Raw genomic sequence first — 24,378 nt, 5'->3', positions numbered from 1 at the left:
GAAGTGGCAGGTCCCCAGTACAGTCAACGATCTGAGGTAATTTCTTGGCTTCTGTAGTTATTACAGGAGGTTCATTGAGGATTTTTCTAAACGAGCTGGCCCTCTCCATGACGTAGTCAATGCATGCCTTAGGGAAGACAGCCCAGCAAAAGCAAAACGGTTGTTTGAAGGTTCATGGACAGCTGAGTGCCAAGCTGCTTTCGAACAGTTGAAAGAAAAGCTGATCAGTGCTCCAGTGTTAGGTTACGCAGATTTCACTCAGCCTTTCATTGTGGAGACGGATGCCAGTAACCTAGGATTAGGTGCCATCCTCCACCAGCAGCAGGGAGATAGGAAGAGAGTGATAGCATATGCCAGTAGGAGGCTCCGTAATGCTGAAAGAAATGACAGAAACTACAGCAGTATGAAACTAGAGCTCCTCGCCCGCAAATGGGCTGTTTCAGAGAAATTTCGAGGTTACCTTCTAGGTTCCAAGTTCACTGTCATAACAGATAACAACCCCCTGTGTCACCTTTCTACAGCTAAGTTAGGTGCTGTTGAGCAAAGATGGGTGGCTCAGTTAGCTGTTTTTGACTTTGACGTCAAGTACCGCCCAGGCCGCTGTAATGCAGCAGCAGATGCCCTCTCTAGGCAGCCGTTAGCAGGGGAGCCCGAGTCAGACAGTGGGGATGCAGACTATGATGATTGTGTGGCCATATGTAATGTCATTCACAAGGGAACAGCTCTAGGACCAGACTTAGGGACAGCAGGAGTCAAGTGCTGTAAAGTCAGACAGATCCATGTTTCGGACGCAGAAGAAAGTACTGAGCGTAGTGAGTCGCAGGGTAACACACCAACACTTCCCGGTTACTCTAAAGAGGAACTACGTAAGTTTCAGGACACAGACCCCACCCTCAGCATGTTTAGGAAGTTTTGGGGTGAGCAGCGAAAGCCAACTTACAAGGAGAGGTCGCAGTTATCCAAGCTAGTATTATCCACGTTAAAGCAGTGGCCCCGTATTTGTGAGCAAGATGGTTTGTTGTACCGTGTAATCGAGGATGTCCATGTTGGTGAATGTCACCAGCTACTACTGCCCTCTTGTTTGAAAGAAGTCGTGCTTGAAAGTGTGCATGATCGTATGGGCCATCAGGGAATAGAGCGCACACAGAACCTTTTGAGACAGAGATGTTTTTGGGTTGGGATGTATGAGGATGTGGAACAGTGGGTCAAGAAATGCGAGAGGTGTGTTTTGACAAAAATGCCCCACCCCAAGATACATGCCCCTATGAAATCATTTCTAGCCTCCCGGCCCCTTGAAGTAGTTGCTGTAGATTTCACCATGCTGGAACCGGCCTCTGATGGTCGTGAGAATGTGTTAGTGGTGACAGATGTTTTCACTAAATTCACACAAGCCTTCCCTACTCGGGACCAAAAGGCTGATACCACGGCAAAAGTCCTTCTCAAAGAGTGGTTCATGAAGTATGGGGTCCCAGGAAGATTGCATTCAGACAGAGGTCGAAATTTTGAGTGTGAAATCATTGCCGAGCTGTGTAAGCTTTATGGTGTAAAGAAAACCCGCACTACCCCACACCACCCGGAAGGAAATGCTCAATGTGAGAGATTCAACAGATCTTTACATGATCTTTTGCGTACACTGCCTCCAGAAAAGAAGCGCCGCTGGCCTGAGCACTTATCTGAGTTGGTGTATGCCTACAATGTAACGCCCCATGCTACGACTGGCTACTCACCGTACTATCTGCTTTTCGGGGTTCATCCACACCTTCCTGTAGATGCTTTATTAGGTCAGGAGCAAGTGTTAGACAAGAAACATGAGTGGTTGGTTGTCCACCAAGAGCGTTTGAATGAGGCACATGCAAGGGCAAGAGAGTACACTGAAAAGAAATCAGCTCAAAGAATTGAACTTAACAAAGACAAAGTGTACTGTCCAACCATTGAGGTGGGTCAGTTGGTATACTTACGACACAGGCCTTTGGGTAGGAACAAAATTCAGGATGCTTGTGGTCCTACTGTGTACAGAGTGGTGGAGGTACAGGGCACTACACATGCAGTTGAGCCTTTAGAAGGCGGTCCTTTAAAAAGGGTCCATAGAGTTAATCTTAGGCCATGTGTTACCCCTGTCCCTGAGCCTAGGCGGACGAGAACCAAGTCCCCTGTCACCGTACCCCCTGTCACTCTTTTGACAGAATCGTTGCCAGAGCCCTCTGATACTGAGTTTGTTGTGGTAGAGGAAGTCACCTATCCAGAGTTAACTCAGGAGGAAAAAGTAAACAATGATCCTGTTGGTAACGCCCAAGATGTACAGGAATCAGAGGCTGTTTCTGAGCCAGAGCATTCAGATCCTTCTGAGTGTGGGACTGAGGTTGAGGTACCCATTCCGGCTCCTCGCAGAACTAAGAGCCAATGCTGGGGTAAACCCTAACCCGTACCATTTGCCTCAGTCAGCCTGTAATGCAGTCTCACTCAGTCCTGAGGTGTTCTCTCATGTTTTATCTAGTCTGGGTGCTGCATTTTTTCGAGAAGTGGGGAAAATGCAGTGAATATTTAAGTCCACTAGATGGCGCGGTTCATTTTCCCCTTTAGTAATTTGAACAAGGAGAAAAGGATTATGGGTAGGACCATGTGATGCCAAAGGAACCTCCCCTTTCTTCACAGCCTCCATTTTCTACATCCAGCGTGAGAGATTTCTTGAGGGAGCTGGGGTGAATATGACTTTTGAAATGAACTTATTCTGTGTTTTCTTGTAAGATGTAACAAGTGATAACGGGGCATAAGAATGTATTGTACTATTGGTTTTGTTTTGTATAATGAGTGTTAGCTAACTAACTAACTGCACCTGTGGTTTGCCTCGTGTTCTGTTCTACAGCAAGCCACCGCCGTATTTTATCGACTGTGTTTTCTTGTATTTGCCGTATTTCCGTCTTTTATACAATTAAATGTGGTTTTATGTATTTACAACTACATCCTAAGCCTAGAACCCAAGTTATTAATTCAGAATAAAAAACCCCAGAAAAAAGAAAGCTCTGTGTCCTGTGCTGCTCCATTTCGCCAGGCTACACATTTATTATCAGTTTTCACGGTAGAAGACACTAGAAGCATCCTAATAATGGATAATCAAGGGGCTATAGGGAGGGAGGAACTTAAAACAATCACTATCACTAGAGAAAAAGTACTAGGCAAACTAATGGGACTAAAGGCTGACAAGTTCCCTGGACCCGATGGCCTGCATCCTAGAGTCTTAAAAGAAGTGGCTGCAGAGATAGTGGATACATTGGTTGTAATCTACAAAAATTCCCTGGATTCTGGAGAGGTCCCAGTGGATTGGAAAACCGCAAATGTAACGCCCCTATTTAAGAAAGGAGGGAGACAGAAAGCAGGAAACTATAGACCAGTTACCTTAACATCTGTCATTGGGAAAGTGCTGGAGTCCTTCATTAAGGAAGTGATAGCAGGACATTTAGAAAATCATAATATAGTCAAGCAGAGTCAACATGGTTTTATGAAAGGGAAATCATGTTTGACAAATTTATTAGAGTTGTTTGAGGATGTAATGAGCAGGGTGGATCAAGGGGAACCAGTAGATGTAGTGTATTTGGATTTCCAGAAGGCATTCAACAAGGTGCCACATAAAAGGTTACTGCACAAGATAAGAGCTCATGGGGTTGGCGGTAACATATTAGCATGGATAGAGGGCTGGCTAACTAACAGAAAACAGAGAGTCGGGATAAATGGGTCATTTTCAGGTTGGCAAACTGTAACTAGTGGGGTGCCACAGGGATCAGTGCTGGGGCCGCAACTATTTACAATGTATATTAATGAATTGGATGAAGGGACCGAGTACACGGTAGCCAAGTTTGCTGACAATACAAAGATAGGGAAAATAGAATATGAGAGTAAGCTTGCAGGTAACATAAAAACTGACTGTAAAAGCTTTTATAGATATGTGAAGAGAAAAAGATTGGTGAAGTCAAGCATAGGTCCCTTGCAGTCAGAATCAGGGGAATTTATAATGGGGAACAAAGAAATGGCAGACCAATTAAATACATATTTTGGTTCTGTCTTCACAAAGGAGGACACAAATAACCTCCCAGAGATGTCGGGGAACATAGGGTCTGATGAAAGGGAGGAACTGAAAGAAATCAGTATTTGTAGGGAAATGGTGTTAGGGAAATTGATGGGATTGAAGGCCGATAAATCCCCAGGGCCTGATAATCTACATCCTAGGGTACTTAAGGAAGTGGCCCTAGAAATAGTAGATGCATTGCTGATCATCTTCCAACATTCGATGGAATCTGGAACAGTACCCATGGATTGGAGGGTAGCTAATGTTACCCCACTATTCAAAAAAGGTGGTAGAGAGAAAACGGGGAATTACAGACCGGTAAGCCTGACATCGGTAGTGGGGAAAATGCTAGAGTCCATTATAAAAGATGTAATAGCTGAGCACTTGGAAAGCAGTGACAGGATCGGACAAAGTCAACATGGATTTACAAAAGGTAAATCGTGCTTGACTAATCTACTGGAATCTTTTGAGGATGTAACTGGTAAAATAGATAAGGGAGAACCAGTGGATGTGGTGTATTTGGACTTTCAGAAGGCTTTTGATAAGGTCCCGCATAAGAGATTAGCGTGTAAAGTTAAGGCACATGGGATTGGGGGCAAGGTATTGACTTGGGTAGAGAACTGGTTGGCAGACAGAAAGCAAAGAGTTGGAATAAACAGGTCTTTTTCCAAGTGGCAAGCAGTGACTAGTGGGGTACCGCAGGGATCGGTCCTTGGACCCCAGCTATTCACAATATATATTAATGATCTAGACGAGGGAACTAGATGTATTATCTCCAAATTTGCAGACGACACAAAGCTGGGTGGGCGTGTCTGCGGTGAGGAGGATGCTGAGAAACTCCAGGATGATTTGGACAGGTTGGGTGATTGGGCAGAAGCATGGCAGATGCAATATAACGTGGATAAATGCGAGGTTATCCACTTTGGTGTCAAAAACAGGAGACAGATTATTATCTGAATGGCAATAGATTGGGAGAAGGGGAAGTGCAACGAGACCTGGGTGTCCTTGTGCACCAGTCGCTGAAGGTAAGCATGTAGGTGCAGCAGGCGGTTAAGAAGGCAAATGGTATGTTGGCCTTCGTAGCGAGAGGGTTTGAGTACAGGAACAAGGATGTCTTGCTGCAGTTGTACAGGGCATTGGTGAAACCACATCGAGTATTGTGTGCAGTTTTGGTCGCCTTATCTGAGGAAGGATGTTCTTGCCATGGAAGGAGTTCAGCGAAGATTCACCAGGCTGATACCTGGGATGGCAGGAATGACGTATGAGGAGAGATTTGGTCGATTGGGCTTGTACTAGCTGGAGTTTAGAAGAATGAGAGAGGATCTCATTGAAACTTATAAAATTCTGACAGGACTGGACAGACTAGATGCAGGAAGGATGGTCGGGGAGTCCAGAACCAGGGGTCACAGTCTAAGGATAAGGGGTAGGCCATTTAGGACAGAGATGAGGAGGAATTTCTTCACCCAGAGTGGTGAACCTGTGAAATTCTCTACCACAGAAGGCAGCAGAGGCCAATACATTAAATATATTCAAGAAGGAGTTGGATATATTTCTTAAGGCTAAAGGGATCAAGGGGTATGGGGAGAAGGCAGGGACAGGGTACTGAATTTGGATGATCAGCCATGATCGCATTGAATGGCGGAGCAGGCTTGAGGGGCCGAATGGCCTACTCCTGCTCCTATCGTCTACGTAATGCGTACAGTTTTGGTCTCCTTATTTAAGGAGGGATATATTTGCATTGGAGGCAGTTCAGAGAAGGTTCACTAGGTTGATTCCGGAGATGAAGGGGTTGTCCAGGTTGGGCCTATACTCATTGGAGTTTAGAAGAATGAGTGGTGATCTTATGGAGAGGATGTTTCCCCTCCTGGGGTATCTAGAACTAGGGGGCACAGTTTCAGAATAAGGGGTCGCCCATTTAAGATGGAAATGAGGAGGAATTTCTTCTCTGAGGGTCATAGAACATAAGAAACAGGAGCAGGAGTCGGCCAATTGGCCCCTCGAGCCCGCTCCTCCATTCAATAAGATCATGGCTGATCCAATCTTGGCCTTAACACCACTTTCCCACTCTCTCCCCACACCCCTTGACTCCTGTGTAGTTCAAATGTCTGTCAATCTCCGCCTTGAATATATTCGATGGCTCCGCCTCCACAGCTCTCCGGGGTAGAGAATTCCACAGATTCACCACCCTCAGAGCTGTGGAGGCGGAGTGTGAATATATTCAGGGCTGAGATAGACAGATATTTGAACTACAGGGAAGTCGAGGGTTATGGGGAGAGAGCGGGAAAGTGGAGTTGAGGCCAAGATCAGATCAGCCATGATCTTATTGAATGGCGGAGCAGGCTCGAGGGGCCGAATGGCCGACTCCTGCTCCTATTTCTTATGTTCTTATGTAAAAGGCTGCAAGGGGATATAGACAGGCTAAGTGAGTGGGCAAGAACATGGCAAATGGAATATAGTGTGGAGTATTGTGAAGTTATCCACTTTGGTAGGAAAAATAGAGAATCAGAGTATTTTTTTTAATGGTGCGAGACTGGGAAATGTTGGTGTTCAGAGGGACCTGGGTGTCCTTGTACACGAATCACTGAAAGTTAACATGCAGGTACGGCAAGCAAATGGTATGTTGGCCTTTATTACAAGAGGATTTGAGTATAAGAGTAAAGACGTCTTGCTGCAATTATATAGGGCCCTGGTGAGACCACACCTGGAGTATTGTGAACAGTTTTAGTCTCCTTACCTAAGGAAGGATATACTTGCCATAGAGGGAGTGCAACAAAGGTTCACCAGACTGGTTCCTGGGATGGGGGGATTGTCCTGTGAGGAGAGATTGAGGAAACTAGGACTATATTCTCTAGAGTTTAGAAGAATGAGAGGTGATCGCATTGAAACATACAAAATTCTTACAGGGCTCGACAGGGTAGATGCAGGGAGGATGTTTCCCCTGGCTGGGGAGTCTAGAATCAGGAGTCACAGGCCTAGAAATTTAGTGGGCTGCGCCACCAGTTAGCGCCTAAAGAGGGCACTCAGTGGCTTTAGTGCCACTGGCCACGCCTCCCGCGATATTTAGCTGGGGCGCTAATGGCGGCGTTAACCTGTTGCGCTGCGCCACCTCCGATGACGTAATCGGTGTGCGCAGCGCCCCGCTACCGCCCCGATCGCAATATTTGGCAGCACCCGCCTCTGTAGCGCCGTTCGCAAATGGCGCCCGGTTCACGGGGCCTACCTGTGGCGGCAGTGGCGCAAATTAAGGTGGAGGTGCGGGGCGGCCGTTTTTTTCGGCGGCCGCCTACCAGCACCTCCGTCCCCGACCTCCTGATCGCCCCCCGCGGCAGTGCCGGCTGTTTTCCGAGAGCCCGGCACTTCTCCTCGGTGCCGGGCTCTTTTACCGGCACTCGCGATCTCCGATCGCGCTGGTGCAGGCCCCTCCCCCTTAAGAATGGGAGGAAGGCCTGCAGTACCGCAGCGCGCCGTGCCGCAGCGTGTGGCGCTGTGATATTCAGTTTCAGTGCCCTAAGAGGGACGCAGAGCGCCTCGAGCCTCGCCCCGTCTCCCTCTTGGGGCGCTCAAGCTGAATTTCCGGCGGTCGCTACTGCTCCAAACGCTGCGCTAAATCCGGCGCCCAGGCGAGCTTGGCGCCCCATTTGCAGCTCCACTGAATTTCTCCCCCACAGTCTCAGAATAAGGGGTCGGCCATTTAGGACTGAGATGAGGAGAAATTTCTTCACTCAGCGGGTGGTGAATCTTTGGAATTCTCTACCCCAGAGGGCTGTGGAGGCTCAGTCGTTGAGTATATTCAAGAAGGAGATCGATAGATTTTTGGATATTAAGGGAATCAAGGGATATGGAGATCGGGCGGGAAAGTGGAGATGAGGTAGAAGATCAGCCATGGTCTCATTGAATGGCGGAGCAGGCTCGAGGGGCCGAATGGCCGACTCCTGCTCCTATTTCTTTTGTTCTTATGTTCTGTTCTTATGCTGCACACAAGTATTTCTCAGTGTTGGAGGAGGAGGCGATGTTGAGGATAATGAACCTGATAGAGGTCTTTTAAAGTTATTAAGGGGTTTGATAGGGTAGACATAGCCAAGATGTTTTCACTTGAGTGGTGAGAATGTGGAACTCGCTCCCACAGGGAGTGGTTGAGGCGAATAGCACAGATACATTGAAGGGGAAGCTGGATAAACACACGAGGGAGAAGGGAATAGAAGGATATGTTGATAGGGGGAGATAAAGAGGGGTGGGAGGAGGCTCGAGTGGAGCATTAACACCGGCCTGGACCCCTTGGCCGAATGGCCTGTTTCTGTGCTGGACATCCCGTGCAATGATTCTCTTAACCTTACCTTTGCTGACAGGTTCGCAAGGCCGTCGGGAGCTGTAGTAGGCCGCAGCCTCCTGCCTCTGGTAGATCCGTTCTTCTCCCGTTTCCTGGGGGGCGGTGGGACTGGAGTCACGTAGTTATTGATCACTGGGAGACGGTAGGGCGACATCCCGGTGGGAAAATTGAGGGCGTGCCAGTTCCTGATCGATTCTCGGTCCAGCTAGGAGGAAAAACGCAAACTCACTCAGGGACATAATTTTTCACTGAAGAAAGGCAGCAAACCACGACCGGGAACCCCGTCTTCATTCAGTCACTTTGTTCACATCGTCTGATAATTCCAGTAACTTTTTCTCATCGCTGAATCCACGAAACTTGGTAGTCTGGTAAACAATGAGGAGGAGAGCAACAGACTTCAGGAGGAAATGACAGCCTGGTAAAAATGGGCAGGCACATGGCAGCTACAGTTTAAACGCAGAGAGGTGTGAAGTGATACATTTCAGAAGGAAGAACGAGGAGAGGCAAAATAAACTAAATGGGACAATTTTAAAAGGAGTGCAGGGACAGAGAGACCTGTGGGTGCACGTATACACACACAAATCGATAAGGCTGTTAAAAAAGCTGGTGGGATCAATCGAGGCATAGAGCAAAGAAATTACACTAAACCTCTGAAAAACACTGGTTAGGCCCCAGCTGGAGTATTGTGTCCAATTCTGGGCACCGCACTTTAGGAAGGATGTCAAGGTCTTGGAGAGGGTGCAGAGGAGATTTACTAGAATGGTGCCAGGGATGAGGGACTTCAGTTACGTGGAGAGACTGGAGAAGCTGGGATTGTTCTCCTTAGAGCAGAGAAGGTTAAAAAAGAGCGAGCTGCGTTTCTATAGCGTCTTTCACAACGTTCCAAAGTGTTTTAGAGCCAATGAAGTACCTTCGAATTGTAGTCACCCTTGTAATGTAGGAAACACGAGAGCCAATCGCAGGCAGCAAGAAGCCAAAAAGAGCAATGTGATAATGACCAGATAACACATTTTACTGATGTTGGTTGAGGGACACCGGGGATAACCCTGCACTTCTTCGAAATAGTGCCATGGAATCTTTTACATCCATCCAAGAGGGCAGGCGGCGCCTCGGTTTAACATCTTATCTGAAAGACGGCATCTCCAACAGTGCAGCACTCCCTCAGTACTGCCGTCCGACAGTGCAGCACTCCCTCAGTACTGCCCCACCGAGAATGCAGCACTCCCTCAGTACTGCCCCACCGAGAATGCAGCACTCCCTCAGTACTGCCCCACCGAGAATGCAGCACTCCCTCAGTACTGCCGTCCGACAGTGCAGCACTCCCTCAGTACTGCCCCTCAGACAGTGCAGCACTCCCTCAGTACTGTCCCTCCGACAGTGCAGCACTCCCTCAGTACTGCCGTCCGACAGTGCAGCACTCCCTCAGTACTGCCCCTCAGACAGTGCAGCACTCTCTCAGTACTGCCCCTCCGACAGTGCAGAGCTTTCTCAGTACTGCCCCTCCGACAGTGCAGCGCTCCCTCAGTACTGCCCCTCCGACAGTGCAGCGCTCCCTCAGTACTGCCCCTCCGACAGTGCAGCGCTCCCTCAGTACTGACCCTCCGACAGTGCAGCGCTCCATCGGTACTGCCCCTCCGACAGTGTAGTGCTCCCTCAGTACTGACCCTCCGACAGTGCGGCGCTCCCTCAGTACTGCCCCTCCGACAGTGCAGCGCTCCCTCAGAACTGCACTGGTGTCAGCCGGGATTTTGTGCTCAAGTCTCTGGAGTGGGACTTGAACCCACAACCTTCTGACTCAGAGGTGAGGGAGCTGCCCACTGAGCCACGGCTGAGACGATGTCTGCTCTGAATGAATTGAATGCTCAGTAGAGTGTCAGCATGCCTCTGTTCTCCAGATATTGTAAACCGCGACCGGCATCTCTTAACGATTATTAAAAAGCAGCGTAAATACCCCGTGAAGATACTGAGGGTCGGTATCCTCGGGTGGATCCAGGTGTTGCTCCTTGTACCGGAGGTGCGGCGAGGACTGCGCTGTGATCGCTGTTGCCGCCGCGGCCACTGCTCCGTTACTTTGAAGGGGGAGGAGTCTCACCGGACGCTGCATCTTCCCAGGAGCGGTGCTGGGGCGCGGGGACGAGGGCTTGGAGCCGGAGAGAAAAGAGAACAGTGAGTGCGATCCCACAAAACACAACTGGGAGCATCGTTAACCCAGCCCCCCCGACACACTTCTCCATTCACCCACCCTTACCCCGCTCCCGCCACCCTGCCCCCGCTCCCGCCACCCTGCCCCCGCTCCCGCCACCCTGCCCCCGCTCCCGCCACCCTGCCCCCGCTCCCGCCACCCTGCCCCCGCTCCCGCCAACCTGCCCCCGCTCCCGCCACCCTGCCCCCGCGACCCCCACCTTCCCCCACCCACATCCTTCCCCTGCCCCCCTTCCCCGCCCCCACTCCCCGCCCCGCCCTTCCCCCGACGCCCCGCCCCACCCCACCCCACCCCCAACCCTTCCCCCACCCTCCTTCACTGCCCTTCCCCCGACCCCCCCCCACCTTCCCCAGCACCCCCCCCACCTTCCCCAGCCCACCCACCACCTTCCCCAGCACCCCCCACCCTTCCCCCGAACCCCCCACCCTTTCCCCCTCTCCTCCCCCCCACCCTTTCCCCCTCTGCTCCCCCCCCACCCTTCCCCCGACCCCCCGCATCCTTCCCTCGCCCCCCCTTCCCCCGACACCCCCCTTCCCTCTCCTCCCCCCCCTTCCCCCGACCCCCCTACCCTTCCCCCGACCCCCCTACCCTTCCCCCGACCCCTTTCCTCGCCCCCACCCTTCCCCCGACCCCCCCCACCCTTCCCCCGACCCCCCCACCCCGACCCCCCCCCACCCACCCTTCCCCCGACCACCCCCGACCCCCCCCCTTCCCCCGACCCCCCCACAACCCTTCCCCCGACCCCCCCACAACCCTTCCCCCGACCCCCCCACCCTTCCCCCTCTCCTCCCACCCTTCCCCCTCTCCTCCCACCCTTCCCCCTCTCCTTCCCCCTCCCTTCCCCCTCTCCTCCCAACCTTTCCCCCACCCTTCCCCCGCAAACTTCTTTTGCCCTCCATTCCCCCGCCCCTTCCCCCATCCCCCCACACTTGTCCATTCACCCTCCCTTCCACCCCCCTCTCCCTCAACCCTTCCCCCCCCACAAACACTTCTCCATTCACCCTCCCTTCCCCCTCTCCCCCAACCCTTCCCCCATCCCCCCACACTTGTCCATTCACCCCCCCCTCCCCTGCCCCTCCAACCCTTCCCCCGCTCCCCCCCAAACCCATCAACCTCCGGTGCCTCCACCCAGCAGTCTGTGGAACGTGGTTACAATAACCCGCTTGTTGACTAAATTAACTACCGAGAGAGGGTCTCTCGAACTAATCCTAACGCCCAGCTGACTCTGTTTGAACAACTCAGGGTCCTGTGGAATACAAAGGAGAAGAAGTGATGTTACAATTGTACAGAGCTCTGGGCACAGGAGCAGGAGGAGGCCATTCAGCCCCTCGATCCTGTTCCACCATTCAATGAGTTCATGGCCAACCTATCTTGACTCCATCCAATCCATCCATCTCCGATCTAAAGTTATTAATTGAGCCCCGGCATCATCTGCTTTGTGTGGGAGGGAGTTCCACACTTCCACCACCCTGTGTGTGAAGAAGTGTTTCCTAACTTCTCTCCTGAATGGCCTGGCTCTGATTTTAAGGTTCTGTCCCCTTGTCCTAGACTCACCCACCAGCGGAAAAAGTTTCTCTCCATCGACCCTCTCAGTTCCTTTCAAAATCCTAAAAACCTCAATCAAATCAACCCTTAACTGTCTATATTCCAGGGAATACAAGCCTGGTTTATGTAATCTCTCCTCATAATCTAACATAGAAATAGGAACAGGAGTAGGCCATTCGGCCCTTCGAGCCTGCTCCGCCATTCAATGAGATCATGGCTGATCTTCGTCTGAGATCATAGCTGATCTTACCAGTTCAGTACCCCGTCCCCGCCTTTTCTCCGTAACCCTTAATCCCCTTCGCCTTCAGAAATATATCCAATTCTCTCTTGAAAATATTTATTGAATTAGCCTTCACAGCCCTCTGTGGCAGGGAATTCCACAGGCTCACCACTCTTTGAGTGAAGAAATTCTTCCTCATCTCTGTTTTAAATGATTTGCCCGCTATTTTTAGACTGTGGCCCCTGGTTCTGTGCTCCCCGGCCATTGGAAACATTCTCTCTGAATTCAGCCTGTCCAGGCCTGCCATAATTTTATATGTTTCGATGAGATCCCCTCTCAATCTTCTAAACTCCAGTGAGTACAAGCCCAAACTATTTAATCTCTCTTCGTAGGTCATTCCCGCCATTCCAGGTATCAGCCTGGTGAATCGCCGTTGCACTCTTTCCATGGCAAGAACATCCTTCTGCAGATGGGGCGACCAAAACTGTACACAATACTCCAGATGCGGTCTCACCAGCACCTTGTACAGCTGTAGTAAGGTATCCCTATTCCTATACTCGAACCCCCTTGATATGAAGGCCAACATACCATTTGCCTTCTTAATCGCCTGTTGCACCTGCATGCTCTCCTTCAGTGACTGGTGCACAAGAACACCCAGGTCCCTCTGCACTTCCCCATCTCCCAATCTATTGCCATTTAGATAATAATCTACCCTCCTGTTTTTACCCCCAAAGTGGATAACCTCGCATTTATCCACATTATAGTGCATCTGCCACGTATCCGCCCATTCCCCCAACCTGTCCAAATCGCACTGTAGCCTCCTGACATCCTCATCAGAGCCCACCCCTCCTCCTAGTTTAGTGTCGTCAGCGAATTTGGAAATATTGCATCCAATTCCCTGATCCAGATCATTTATATATATTGTGAACAGCTGGGGTCCCAGGACAGATCCTTGCGGCACCCCGCTGGTCACTGCCTGCCACTCCGAAAACGAGCCGTTTATTCCAACTCTCTGTTTTCTATCCGCCAGCCAGTTCTCTATCCACGTTAATACTTTGCCCCCAATCCCATGAGCCTTAATTTTGCATGATAATCTTTTGTGTGGAACCTTATCGAAGGCTTTCTGGAAGTCAAGGTACACCACATCCACTGGCTCTCCCCCATCTATTTTACCAGTTACTTCCTCAAAAAATTCCAGCAGATTAGTCAAACACGATTTACCCTTTGTAAATCCATGTTGACTCTGTCCGATCCTTTCCCCATTTGTCAAGTGCTCCGCTATTTTATCCTTAATAATGGACTCTAGCATTTTGCCCACAACCGATGTAAGGCTTACTGGTCTATAATTCCCTGCTTTCTCTCTACCCCCCTTTTTAAATATTGGGGTAACATTAGCTACCCTCCAATCCACGGGTACTGTTCCCGAGTCAATGGAGTTCCGGAAGATGATCCTTAGAGCATCTGCTATCTCCAGGGCCACCTCCTTAAGTACCCTAGGATGTAGTTTATCAGGCCCCGGGGATTTGTCGGCCTTCAGTCCCCTCAACTTACCCAACACCATATCCCTAGAGATACTAATTTCTGTCAGCTCCTCCCTCTCATTAGTCCCTATGTTTGCCGATATTCCTGGGAGGTTATTTGTGTCCTCCTTTGTGAATACAGAACCAAAGTATGAGTTTAATTGGTCTGCCATTTCCTTATTCTCCATTATATATTCTCCCGAATCGGACTGCAAGGGACCGACTTGGGATTTTACCAGTCTTTTCCTCCTGATATACCGATAAAAGCTTTTGCAGTCTGTCTTTATGTTTGCTGCAAGTTTACTTTCGTATTCTATTTTCCCCTTCCTGATTAATCCCTTTGTCCTCTTTTGCTGTATCCTGTACTGCCCCCAATCTTCCGGTCTGGTGCTTTTTTTTGCCAGTTGATATGCCCTTTTTTTTGATTTTATGCTGTCCCTAATTTCCCTCGTTATCCACGGTTGAGTCACCTTTTTAGGTTTATTTTTATGCCAAACCGGTATAAACATGTTCTGGAATTCTTCCATTCTATCTTTGAATGCTTGCCATTGTCTATCCACTGTCAATCCCCCCAGAAACACCACCCAATCAATCTTACCCAATTCCCGTCTCATACCCTCGTAATTCCCTTTATTTAAGTTCTGGACCTTAGTCTCTGATTCAATTTCCTCACTCTCCATCTCGACTGAGAGCTCGATCATATTATGATCGCTCTGACCCAAGGGGCCTCGTACAAGAAGATTGCTGATAAGTCCCTTCTCATTGCACAATACCCAGTCTAAAATGGCCTGATCTCGAGTCGGCTCCTCGACATATTGGTCCAGATAACCGTCCCGAAAACATTCCAGGAATTCCTCCTCCTCAGAATTTTTACTAATTTGGGTAGTCCAATCAATATGTAAATTAAAGTCACCCATGATGACAGCTGTGCTCTTATCGCACGCTTCTCTAATTTCCCTTTTTATGCCTTCCCTCACCTCCATATTACTATTTGGAGGCCTATATATCACACCCACTAACGTTTTCCTCCCCTTGCTATTTCTCATTTCTACCCATACAGATTCCGTTTCATCCGAGTTAATATCCTTCCTTTCCTTTGCATTAATCCCCTCCTTTACCAGCAATGCTACCCCACCTCCCCTACCTTTTTGCCGATCCTTCCTAAATATTGTATATCCCTGGATGTTAAGTTCCCAGCCTTGCCCACCCTGCAGCCACGTTTCTGTAATCCCAATCAAATCATACTTGTTTACCTCTATTTCCACAACTAATTCATCCACCTTGTTCCTAATGCTTCTAGCATTAAGATACAAAGCCTTCAGGCTTGCTTTTTTCACACTCTCATTATGAATTAGTTTGGCCCTTTGTGTTTCTCTCCTTTGCTTATTGCTTCTCACCTTTCTACCATCTATTTCTGACTTCATATGACTTCCCTCTTTTCCACTACCTAGGTTCCCATCCCCCTGCCAAATTAGTTTAAATCCTCCCGAACCGCCCTAGAAAATATTACCCCGAGGACATCGGCTCCCTCACAGTTCAGGTGTAGACCGTCCCCTTGGTACAGGTCACTCCTCCCCAAGAACTGGTTCCAATGCCTCAGGAATTTAAATCCCTCTCCCTTGCACCACTGCTCAAGCCACGTATTTAGCTTATCTATCTTACTCTCTCTAAACTTATTAGCTCGTGGCACTGGTAGCAATCCAGAGATTACTACCTTTGAGGTCCTACTTTTCAATTTAGCTCCTAACTCCCTAAATTCAGCTTGTAGGACCTCCTCCCTCTTTTTACCTACATCGTTGGTACCTACATGTACCACGACAACTGGCTGATCCCCCTCCCCCTTCAGAATGCTCTGCACCCGCTCCGAGACATCCTTGACCCTTGCACCAGGGAGGCAACATACCATCTTGGAGTCTCGGTCTCGGCCACAGAAACTCCTATCTATCCCCCTTACAATTGAATCCCCTATCACTATAGCCCTATCCCTCTTTTTCCCGCCCTTCTGTGCAGCAGAGCCAGTCATGGTGCCCTGAACCTGGCTGCTGGTGCCTTCCCCTGATAAGTCATCTCCCCCAACAGTACCCAAAACGGTAAACCTGTTTTGGAGGGAGATGACCGCAGGTGACTCCTGCACTACCTTCCTGCCTTTACCCTGCCTTTTGGTCACCCATTTACTGTCTGAGCTAGCCTTTACCTGCGGTGTGACCAACTCACTGAATGTGCTATCCACAACATCCTCAGCATCGCTTGGAGCCCTGGTATCATTCTGGTGCGTCTGCGCTGCTCTCCTTCCAAGGCCAATATATCCTTCCTAATGTGCGGTGCCCAGCACTGTACCCCCATCTGGACCCTGCGTTCAGTTCAGGGCCCCGACCCTCAGGAAGGATAGACTGGCCCTGGAGGGGGAGCGGCCCAGATTCACCAGACTGACACCGGGGCTAAAAGGGTTAAATTCTGAGGCCAGGCTGCACAGACTGGGCTTGTATTCCCCTGAGTTAAAGGGTGATCTAATCGAGGTGTTTAAGATGATTAAAGGAGTTGATCGGGTCGAGAGAGAGAAACTATTTCCTCTGGTGGGGGGGAGTCCAGAACAAGGGGGCAGAACCTTAAAATTAGAGCCAGGCCGTTCAGGGGTGATGTCAGGAAGCACTTCTTCACACAAAGGGCAGTGGGAATCTGGAACTCTCTCCCCCAGAGAGCTGTTGAGGCTGGGCGTCAATTGGAAATTTCAAAACTGAGATTGATGGATTTTTTTGGGCAAGGGTATTGTTATTTTTTTTTTTTTAATTAATTCTCGGGATGTGGGCGTCGCTGGCAAGGCCGGCATTTATTGTCCACCCCTAATTGCCCTTGAGAAGGTGGTGGTGAGCCGCCACCTTGAACCGCTGCAGTCCGTGTGGTGAAGGTGCTCCCACAGTGCTGTTAGGGAGCGAGTTCAGTCCCTAACACAACCAAGGCGGGATAATGGAGTTATGATACAGAACAGACATGGGCCTAGAAATTCATTGTAGCCACTTTTGGGGCGGTAAAGTCGGGCGGCCGCTAAAGTTTGCGCCCGCCGCCAAATCGAGGCCACTTCTCCGATATTCATTAGCTTCGCCCTAAGAGTTTGCTCGAGCACTAAAACTGGCGCTGGACGCCTCTCTTTAGGCGCTAAGCCGGAGGTGCTGAGCGAGAGCGCCGAGGCCGGGCGCAGCGCAGGTGCGGCCATCTTGTGATTGACAGCAGACACCCTGGCGCCGGCCAGCTCTTAAGGGGGAAGGGTCGACTTGGTCTGCTGCCACGCCCTGGATAGTGGAGCCCTGCAGCTAGGCCTGAACACTGCTGCTGGACCCAAATAGCGCCTGAAGCCATGCAGAAGGGCCGTGAACGAGCGCAGCGCTTCTCAGAGCGTGATCTGAGTGTGCTGGTTGGTGGTGTGGAGAAGAGGCGCCATCTTTTGTACCCGGACAATGGCAGGAAGGCGCCGGTCCGCGTCTACCGGAGAGCCTGGAGGCATATCGCCAGCAAGGTGTCAGCCAACAGCGAGGTCCCCAGGACCGGTGTCCAATGCCGCAAAAGTTTAATGACCTCACTCGGATTGTCAGGGTGAGTACCCTTTCTAGTGTCCTCCTCATCCTTGCATGTGCACCTCACATTATGGGCAAAGGGACCTGAAAGCCCTAATGGCCAGCCCTCATCCAGCAGCTATGGGACAGGCATGAACATCAATTGCACATTCTGCACTTAACACACTGGCCAGGCTATTCCACCATGGGAGGCAGTGCACACAAGATCAGGGCGACACACTGGCCAGGCTATTCCACCATGGGAGGCAGTGCACACAAGATCAGGGCTACACACTGCACTTAGAGGCCGTCCTTTCTCTTGCAGGCCAAGCTGGCCAATAATAGGAAGATCCGGACTGCGACCGGGGGAGGCCGACCCCAGATCCAGCCGCTCACCGAGCTGCAACATCGCGTGGAGCGCATCATGGGTGGCCGGGTGATTGGCCCCGTTGCATGTGGAGATGCCGACCCGGTTCTGGGCACCAATGGTAAGGACATCAACGTTTGGACCTCTCTCGTCCCACTTGCGCATCAGATCTACATCCTTTGCCACTGTCCGACCAATGCGCTGAATGCCACCACTCATGCATCCCTCGCTGACGCCCTCTCCTCACTCTAAAGCTACTCTTGTGCCTTCCTGCTTTCAGATGGTGAGGAGGAGGTCCCTGAAGTTGCCAGTGACAGCCCCTCAGAAGAGGAGGAGGAGCAAGAGGAAGGCGGCCCATCAGGGGAACCCTCAGCCGCGGCAACCCATGCGAATGTAGGGGACACGTCTTCCCTGGAGGGGAGCGTGGCGGAAGTGTCGGAGGGGAGGGGAGCTCATGGGACCTGCGGCCTGCAGAAACGCGGGAGGGGGGTGCCAGCTCGGCGGCCTTCTCCCCAGAGGGGGGAAGGGTCGGAGGGGAGTCCAATTGCTTGGCCCAGCGGCCTCCAGCAACGCAGGAAGGGTCGGCCAGCTCGGCGGCCTTCTCCCCAGAGGGAGAGAGTCCGGCCTCCAGTCTGGAGATGGTCTTCGCCGAGGAGATGGAACGCCTCGAGGACTTGTCCGCGGACTCGGAGCGCCGGCACACGGAGCTCATGGGGGTAGTGGCACGGTTGCCTGAGGCCATCGAGTCCCTCTCTCGGAGTGTCACCGACATCGGGGCCTCACAGGCCATCAGTTTGGCGGAATTCGGGGCAGAGCTGGCAGCGAGTCGGGCGGCATTCGGGGCAGCTCAGGCAGCGAGTGGGCAGCTGATCAGTGGTGCCGTGCAGTCACTGGGTGCTCTGATGAGGTCACTGAACAGGTCAACACGGGCACTCACTGCTGCCACACTCGCTGTGTTAGCCAGGCATCGCCAGGGCACCCGGCGCGCTGCAGCAGCACAGCGGTCTGTCCCTCGGCAGATTGCTGCGCATGCTGCAGTGCTGGCCCGGGCGAGTGCCAGTGTCTCAGGCGACCAGCGAGCGCCTGCCATCCGCCAGCTTGCACCCATTCCTCCAGCCGCCACTGCCACTCCCCCAGTGGAGCTGCCAGGAGCTGCTGCAGCGACTGATGCTGGCCAGCCACAGCTGCAGCATTCAACAGCCGCCTGCTCGACGGCCAGACCTCGACTAGGCCGACCCCCAAGGGCATCTGCCGTCACGACATGTGCCCCTCTGGAGCCTGCCCCCAGCCTTGCAGCAGCCAATGGCCTTACTTTGAGGAGCAGCAGGGCGGGCAGGGGCCACACAAAGATGGCCAAGGCATCGCCCTAGCGGGCCAAAAAGTCGAATGTGTGGCCAGTTGTGTTTGTTTTTTGAGGCCGAGAATTGGATGTTTGTTTTTTAAAGGCCGAGGATGTGATGTTTGTTTTTTACGAAGGCCGAGGATGACGGCCATTTTAGTTGCACTGTTTTGTTAATCCTCTCCAGGTTGTGGGAGCGAGTAATGTGTTTGAGTGTTTTTTGGGGGTTTCGTCTGTTTTTGTTTTTCATGTGGGAAGGGCCCTGAGTTTGTACAATAAAGCATTTTATTTATTAACATTGTCCATGTTTGATCTTTGAAGTGTTTGTTGCCTTAACCGGCTGAGGGCTTGCGGAGCGGCTGCAATCATGTTCTTTCATTGGCACAAGCCATTCCCTGACGGGGGCCTAGAAGTGACGTTCAATCAGCCGCCGACGGGCGGCCCTTGGACCTTCTGCCTCCCTCCTGGGCTGGTACTCCTCGTCCTCCTGCTCCTCATGCTCCTCCTCCTGAGGTGGGGGTCCAACATGAGGTGGCAGTGCCTGAGTCCTGCGGATAGCCAGGTTGTGCAGCATGCAGCAAACGATGACGAATTGGGAGACTCGCTCCTGCGAATACTGGAGGGCTCCCCCGGAGCGATCGAGACAGCGGAACCGTTGCTTGAGGACGCCGATTGTTTGTTCTATGATGTTCCTAGTCGCTTGATGGCTCTCGTTGTATGCCTCTTCAGCAGGGGTCGTGGGCGCGCGGAGCGGGGTCATCAGCCAGGTACACAAAGGATAGCCTTTGTCTCCGATAAGCCATCCTCTTGGGTGAGGCTGTGCCTGGAACATGTCAGCCACAGTTGTCTGTCGCAGGATAAAGGCATCGTGGCTGCTGCCTGGAAAGTGGGCATTGACAGCTAGGATGCGCTGCCTGTGGTCACACACCAGCTGTACGTTGAGGGAATGGTAGCCCTTCCGGTTGCGGTAATCCTCGGCGTGCTCCAGAGGTGCCCGCAAAGCCACATGCGTGCAGTCAATGGCGCCCTGCACCACGGGGAAGCCCGCTATTCTTGCAAATCCCACTGCACGCTGCTGCTGCTTGTCCAGGGTCATGGGGAAGGAGATGAATTGATGTCTCCTTCTGAAAAGGGCTTCGGTCACCTGGCGGATGCAGCAATGCACGGCGAACTGGGAGATGTTGGCGATGTCCCCAGCAGCGGATTGGAAGGAGCCGGTGGCATAGAAGTTGAGAGCCACCGTCACCTTCACTGCCACCGACAGAGACGTCCTGCGCATCAGCTGTGGCTGCAGATCTCTAAAGCAGCTGGCAGATGTCTGCAACCACCTCCCTTCTGAATCGCAGCCTCCTAACACACATCGCGGTAGACATGGTCAGATAGGAGGACTGCTGGCGGTATACCCTGGGTGGGTAAGGCCTCAGTTGGCGACGCCTGTTGCCCCCTCTGCGTCTAGCCAGGGCTGCCACTCTCTCACGGCGTCTGTAAGCCCTTCTGGCATAAGGCTGAAAGTCAGCGTTGGCACCCAATGCAGCCCCCATTATATGCTGGCAAACACTGAGCTCTCAATGAAGGCAAAGATAATTGCTAAGCTCTGGCCTGAGCCAAAAATACCTGTCCAAGTGTTGGTCCAAACCAGTAAGCTCTCCTCCTTGGTCTCTCTCCAAAAAACCGTTGCACAAGAGTGAATGCTGCAAAATGGCTGGCCTTTATAGTGCTGGGTAAGTGCCCTTTAATTAGCGCTCCCCGCGGCCCGCCTCGGCTGTGTACCGTTCCACTTCACAGTCGTTAGGGCCGCCCGGCGCACAATGGCCCGGCGTGAGTGAAGTTCCGGTTCGGGGCGCACAAAGGGCGTTGCACTAGTAAATTACGTCATGATCTGCGCGCGCTAAGACTTTGCGCCGGCGCTAAATGTGTACTGAAGTTGGGGCGAGGCGCAGATCGCGCTGCGCCCGGGCGCTAAGCGCCTAGCGCTCGAGATCTACTCCTCCTAAGGCGCTAACGGCTGGCGCGCCCAACTGAATTTCTAGGCCCTGATCTAATTGAACGGCATAAAATGCTGGATGGGCAGAACGGCCTCCTCCTGTTCCTGTGATGTAATTAGGAGCTAGACTCGAATAGCCTCACCCGCCACCGCCCCCCGCATAGAACTGTCTGAGGGCAAATCAGGTCAATTGGGGGCAAAGTGGACTGTTAGATCAGAGGGAGGTCAACACCCTACAGACAAGAGCTAAAGAGACAGGGTCTCTGCATTCCTAGGATAGTACAGGCCAGAAGGAGGCCATTCGGCCCATCAAGGCCCATTCTCTGCCATTGGTTGGCTTCTCATTGGCTGAATGTTGAATGAACACAGTTGGGAGGAGTCTCGTGAACTGAAGGCCAACTTGTGCAGGTTCAGTCGGAGACCCTATTGTACCCCATAGCCGAGTACTGGAGCAGAAGTGGCCACACTCGGCTTGTTGATGTCCAACTGAACACTGCGATGTGGTGAATCGCTGGAACGCTCAAGTCCAGCCCAAAGCCCTGGCTGCCCGTGCTGGCGCACGTCGCTCCCCCGTCCAGTCGCCGCCGTGCCTCAACCCTCCGGGAAGTCCCGCGAATCGTGGAAAACGAACCTCTCCCTGTCCACCAGGATCTCAACACCGCCCCTCACGACCGCTCGAAATCCCGCAAGCCCTTCTGGACCCACGTGCTTAACCTTCGACAACGCGACTTCAACCCTGACCATGCTCGGAAAACCAAATGGCGTCCACAAGAAGTCACAAACAAATACCTCGCGAAAGACCCGATGCGGAAGACCCCCGGCTTCTATCTTCCGCAAAGCTTATGGGCAAACCCTAAAGCGCATCCGCACAAACCACGGCAGGCACAGGTACTAGATGCACAAACGGAGAATTGAAAACGCTCCAGTGAGCGACTGTGGTCACCCAGAATGGACCATGTAAGGTAGAACGACTCGGTGCCCGATTCACAAACACAAAAGGAGGCATAACAGCGACACACTGATAAATACTGTGGCAACAAGAGCAGGTCAGAGGCTGGGTATTCTGCGGCAATTGTCTCACCTCCTGACTCCCCAAAGCCTTTCCACCATCTACAAGGCACAGGTAAAGAGTGTGATGGAATAATCTCCACTTGCCTGGATGAGTGCAGCTCCAACAACACTCAAGAAACTCGACACCATCCAGGACAAAGCAGCCCGCTTGATTGGCACCGTATCCACCACTTTAAACATTCACTCCCTCCACCACCGGCGCACCGTGGCTGCAGTGTGTACCATCTACAAGATGCACTGCAGCAACACGCCAAGGTTTCTTCGGCAGCATCTCCCAAACCCGCGACCTCTTCCACCTAGAAGGACAAGGGCAGCAGGTCCATGGGAACACCACCACCTCCAAGTTCCCCTCCGAGTCACACACCATCCTGACTTGGAAATATATCGGCCGTTCCTTCATCGTCGCTGGGTCAAAATCCTGGAACTCCCTCCCTAACAGCACTGTGGGAGTACCTTCACCACACGGACTGCAGCGGTTCAAGAAGGCGGCTCACCACCACCTTCTCAAGGGCAGCTAGGGATGGGCAATAAATGCTGGCCTTGCCAGCGACGCCCTGATCCCATAAATGAATATTTTTTAAAAAACAGTCCACTACTCCTGACGCAATTATCTGGATTAACACCTAAATGTAATGTTATATTTGTTGCTTTACATCAACCATACGAAACAGTAACAAGTCAGAGACTCAGTTAGGGCCAGTTTTAGCATTAATGGCCTGGGAATGGGTTGGGGTCATTCTACTGCTCCAGCCGCCGTCCATCTTGGGTAGGGCCCTGAGATGGACGACCAGAGAGCTCGCCTGTTCAGTCCAGATGTATGGGTGCCATTGGCCATACTTAATGGGCCAGAACTTCGGGTCTCCACGGGTGAGTACGTGCTGGGTACTCACACGTAGGCCCCAACGAAAGTGCCGGTTTTGTGCATGCACTGCGCATGCGCGGGAAACCGGAACTTCCGTTCCCTTAAAGGAAGGGGTTCACAGGTCGAACACGTGAGGGTTTTCCCAGGAGGGTAAGTCTCCAGGAGCTACGCTTTTAAAAAGCAGTCGCAAGGCCTGCTTTTAACAAGGTAAGTGGTGAATTAAGTTAAATTAAAACATTTTTTCCACAGGTTTATTATTTTTAAATACTTTAAAGAAAGGTAAGTTTATTTTTAGTCCTGTTAAAAACTGTAATTAATTTTTTCAAAAATTTAAATCATTGTTTAAAATAGTTATTTTACGTAATTTATAGTTATTTTAAAAATGTGATTTTTAAAAAAAAATTATTTGAAGTTTTAGTGATGTTTTGGGGCTGAACTCTCTTCATAGATTTGACAGCTCTTCCTGTCAAATCTATGAATACAGATTCCCTGCTACCATTGGCTCTCCATGGCCCACGTGATCCCAGGGGACGCATCGAACTAACTGCGCCCCTGGGATACGCAAGCACTGCGCGCCGGCAGTTGGAGCAGGCCCAGGATCGGAATCCCACGCGGGCCCACAGCTCAACGGCCGGCGCGCTAGGTAAGTGCAGGTCAGGGGCTTGCACCCGCGGGAAGCCTCCGACCCGAATTTCTGGCCCAATATTCTGAGGTATTGAAAAAGTCCTATTGATTGGTCACGACCCTCTCGTTTCTGCCATCAGGAACCTGCGTATCAATACTTACAGATGTCGAGGAATCGGACTGATCCACATCTGGCCCCGAGAGACTCCTGTGGCAATTACGAGGACCAATTGGGGGGCGAGGCGAGAGGAAAGGGACGATATCTTCATCGGATCTCCGTGCTCGTTCAACCTTCATCAACAACAACAACAACTTGAATTTATATAGTGACTTTAACGTAGTAAAACGTACCAAGGCGCTGCACAGGAGTGTTACCAAACATAATTTGACACCGAGCCACATATTAGGGCAGGTGACCAAAGGCTGGGTCAACGAGGCAGGTTTTAAGGAGCATCTTAAAGGAGAGAGAGGCGGAGAGGTTTAGAGAGGGAATTCCAGAGCTTAGGGCCCAGGCAGGTGAAGGCACGGCCACCAATGGTGGGAAATTCACAGGTTAACGTGAATGTGGTTACGGTGAATGTGATTATATGTTTAGGACTTTAATAAGGGGCCACAGGCAGGGGCGGGAAGAATGTTCCTTCTTTCTCGGAATATGGGGGTCTCTAACAAGGCCGGCATGATACCTAGTGTCAGAGGGATGGTCTACAA

At 51.5% G+C, this 24,378-nt stretch overlaps 1 protein-coding gene across 1 annotated transcript in view; it reads right to left on the bottom strand.

Moving 5' to 3' along the window:
* Nucleotides 1-24,378, bottom strand: part of erich3 (glutamate-rich 3) — a 114,087-nt gene that overhangs the window by 44,575 nt on the left and 45,134 nt on the right. Inside the window, exons 5-7 of the mRNA XM_085978364.1 lie at nucleotides 23,833-23,961; nucleotides 10,339-10,527; nucleotides 8,395-8,592 (exon numbers count right to left, since the gene is read on the bottom strand). Of these exons, the coding sequence (XP_085834490.1) occupies nucleotides 8,395-8,592; nucleotides 10,339-10,527; nucleotides 23,833-23,961 (516 nt within the window). The remainder of the gene's footprint in view (nucleotides 1-8,394; nucleotides 8,593-10,338; nucleotides 10,528-23,832; nucleotides 23,962-24,378) is intronic.

This window comes from Somniosus microcephalus, chromosome 3 (genome assembly GCF_052327205.1).
Source record: "Somniosus microcephalus isolate GS21.2 chromosome 3, FLI_Smic_1.0, whole genome shotgun sequence".
In the NCBI taxonomy this organism is placed as follows: Eukaryota; Metazoa; Chordata; class Chondrichthyes; order Squaliformes; family Somniosidae; genus Somniosus; species Somniosus microcephalus.
Note: the sequence above shows the minus strand (reverse complement) of the source record. Positions and strands in the feature narration are given on the sequence as shown.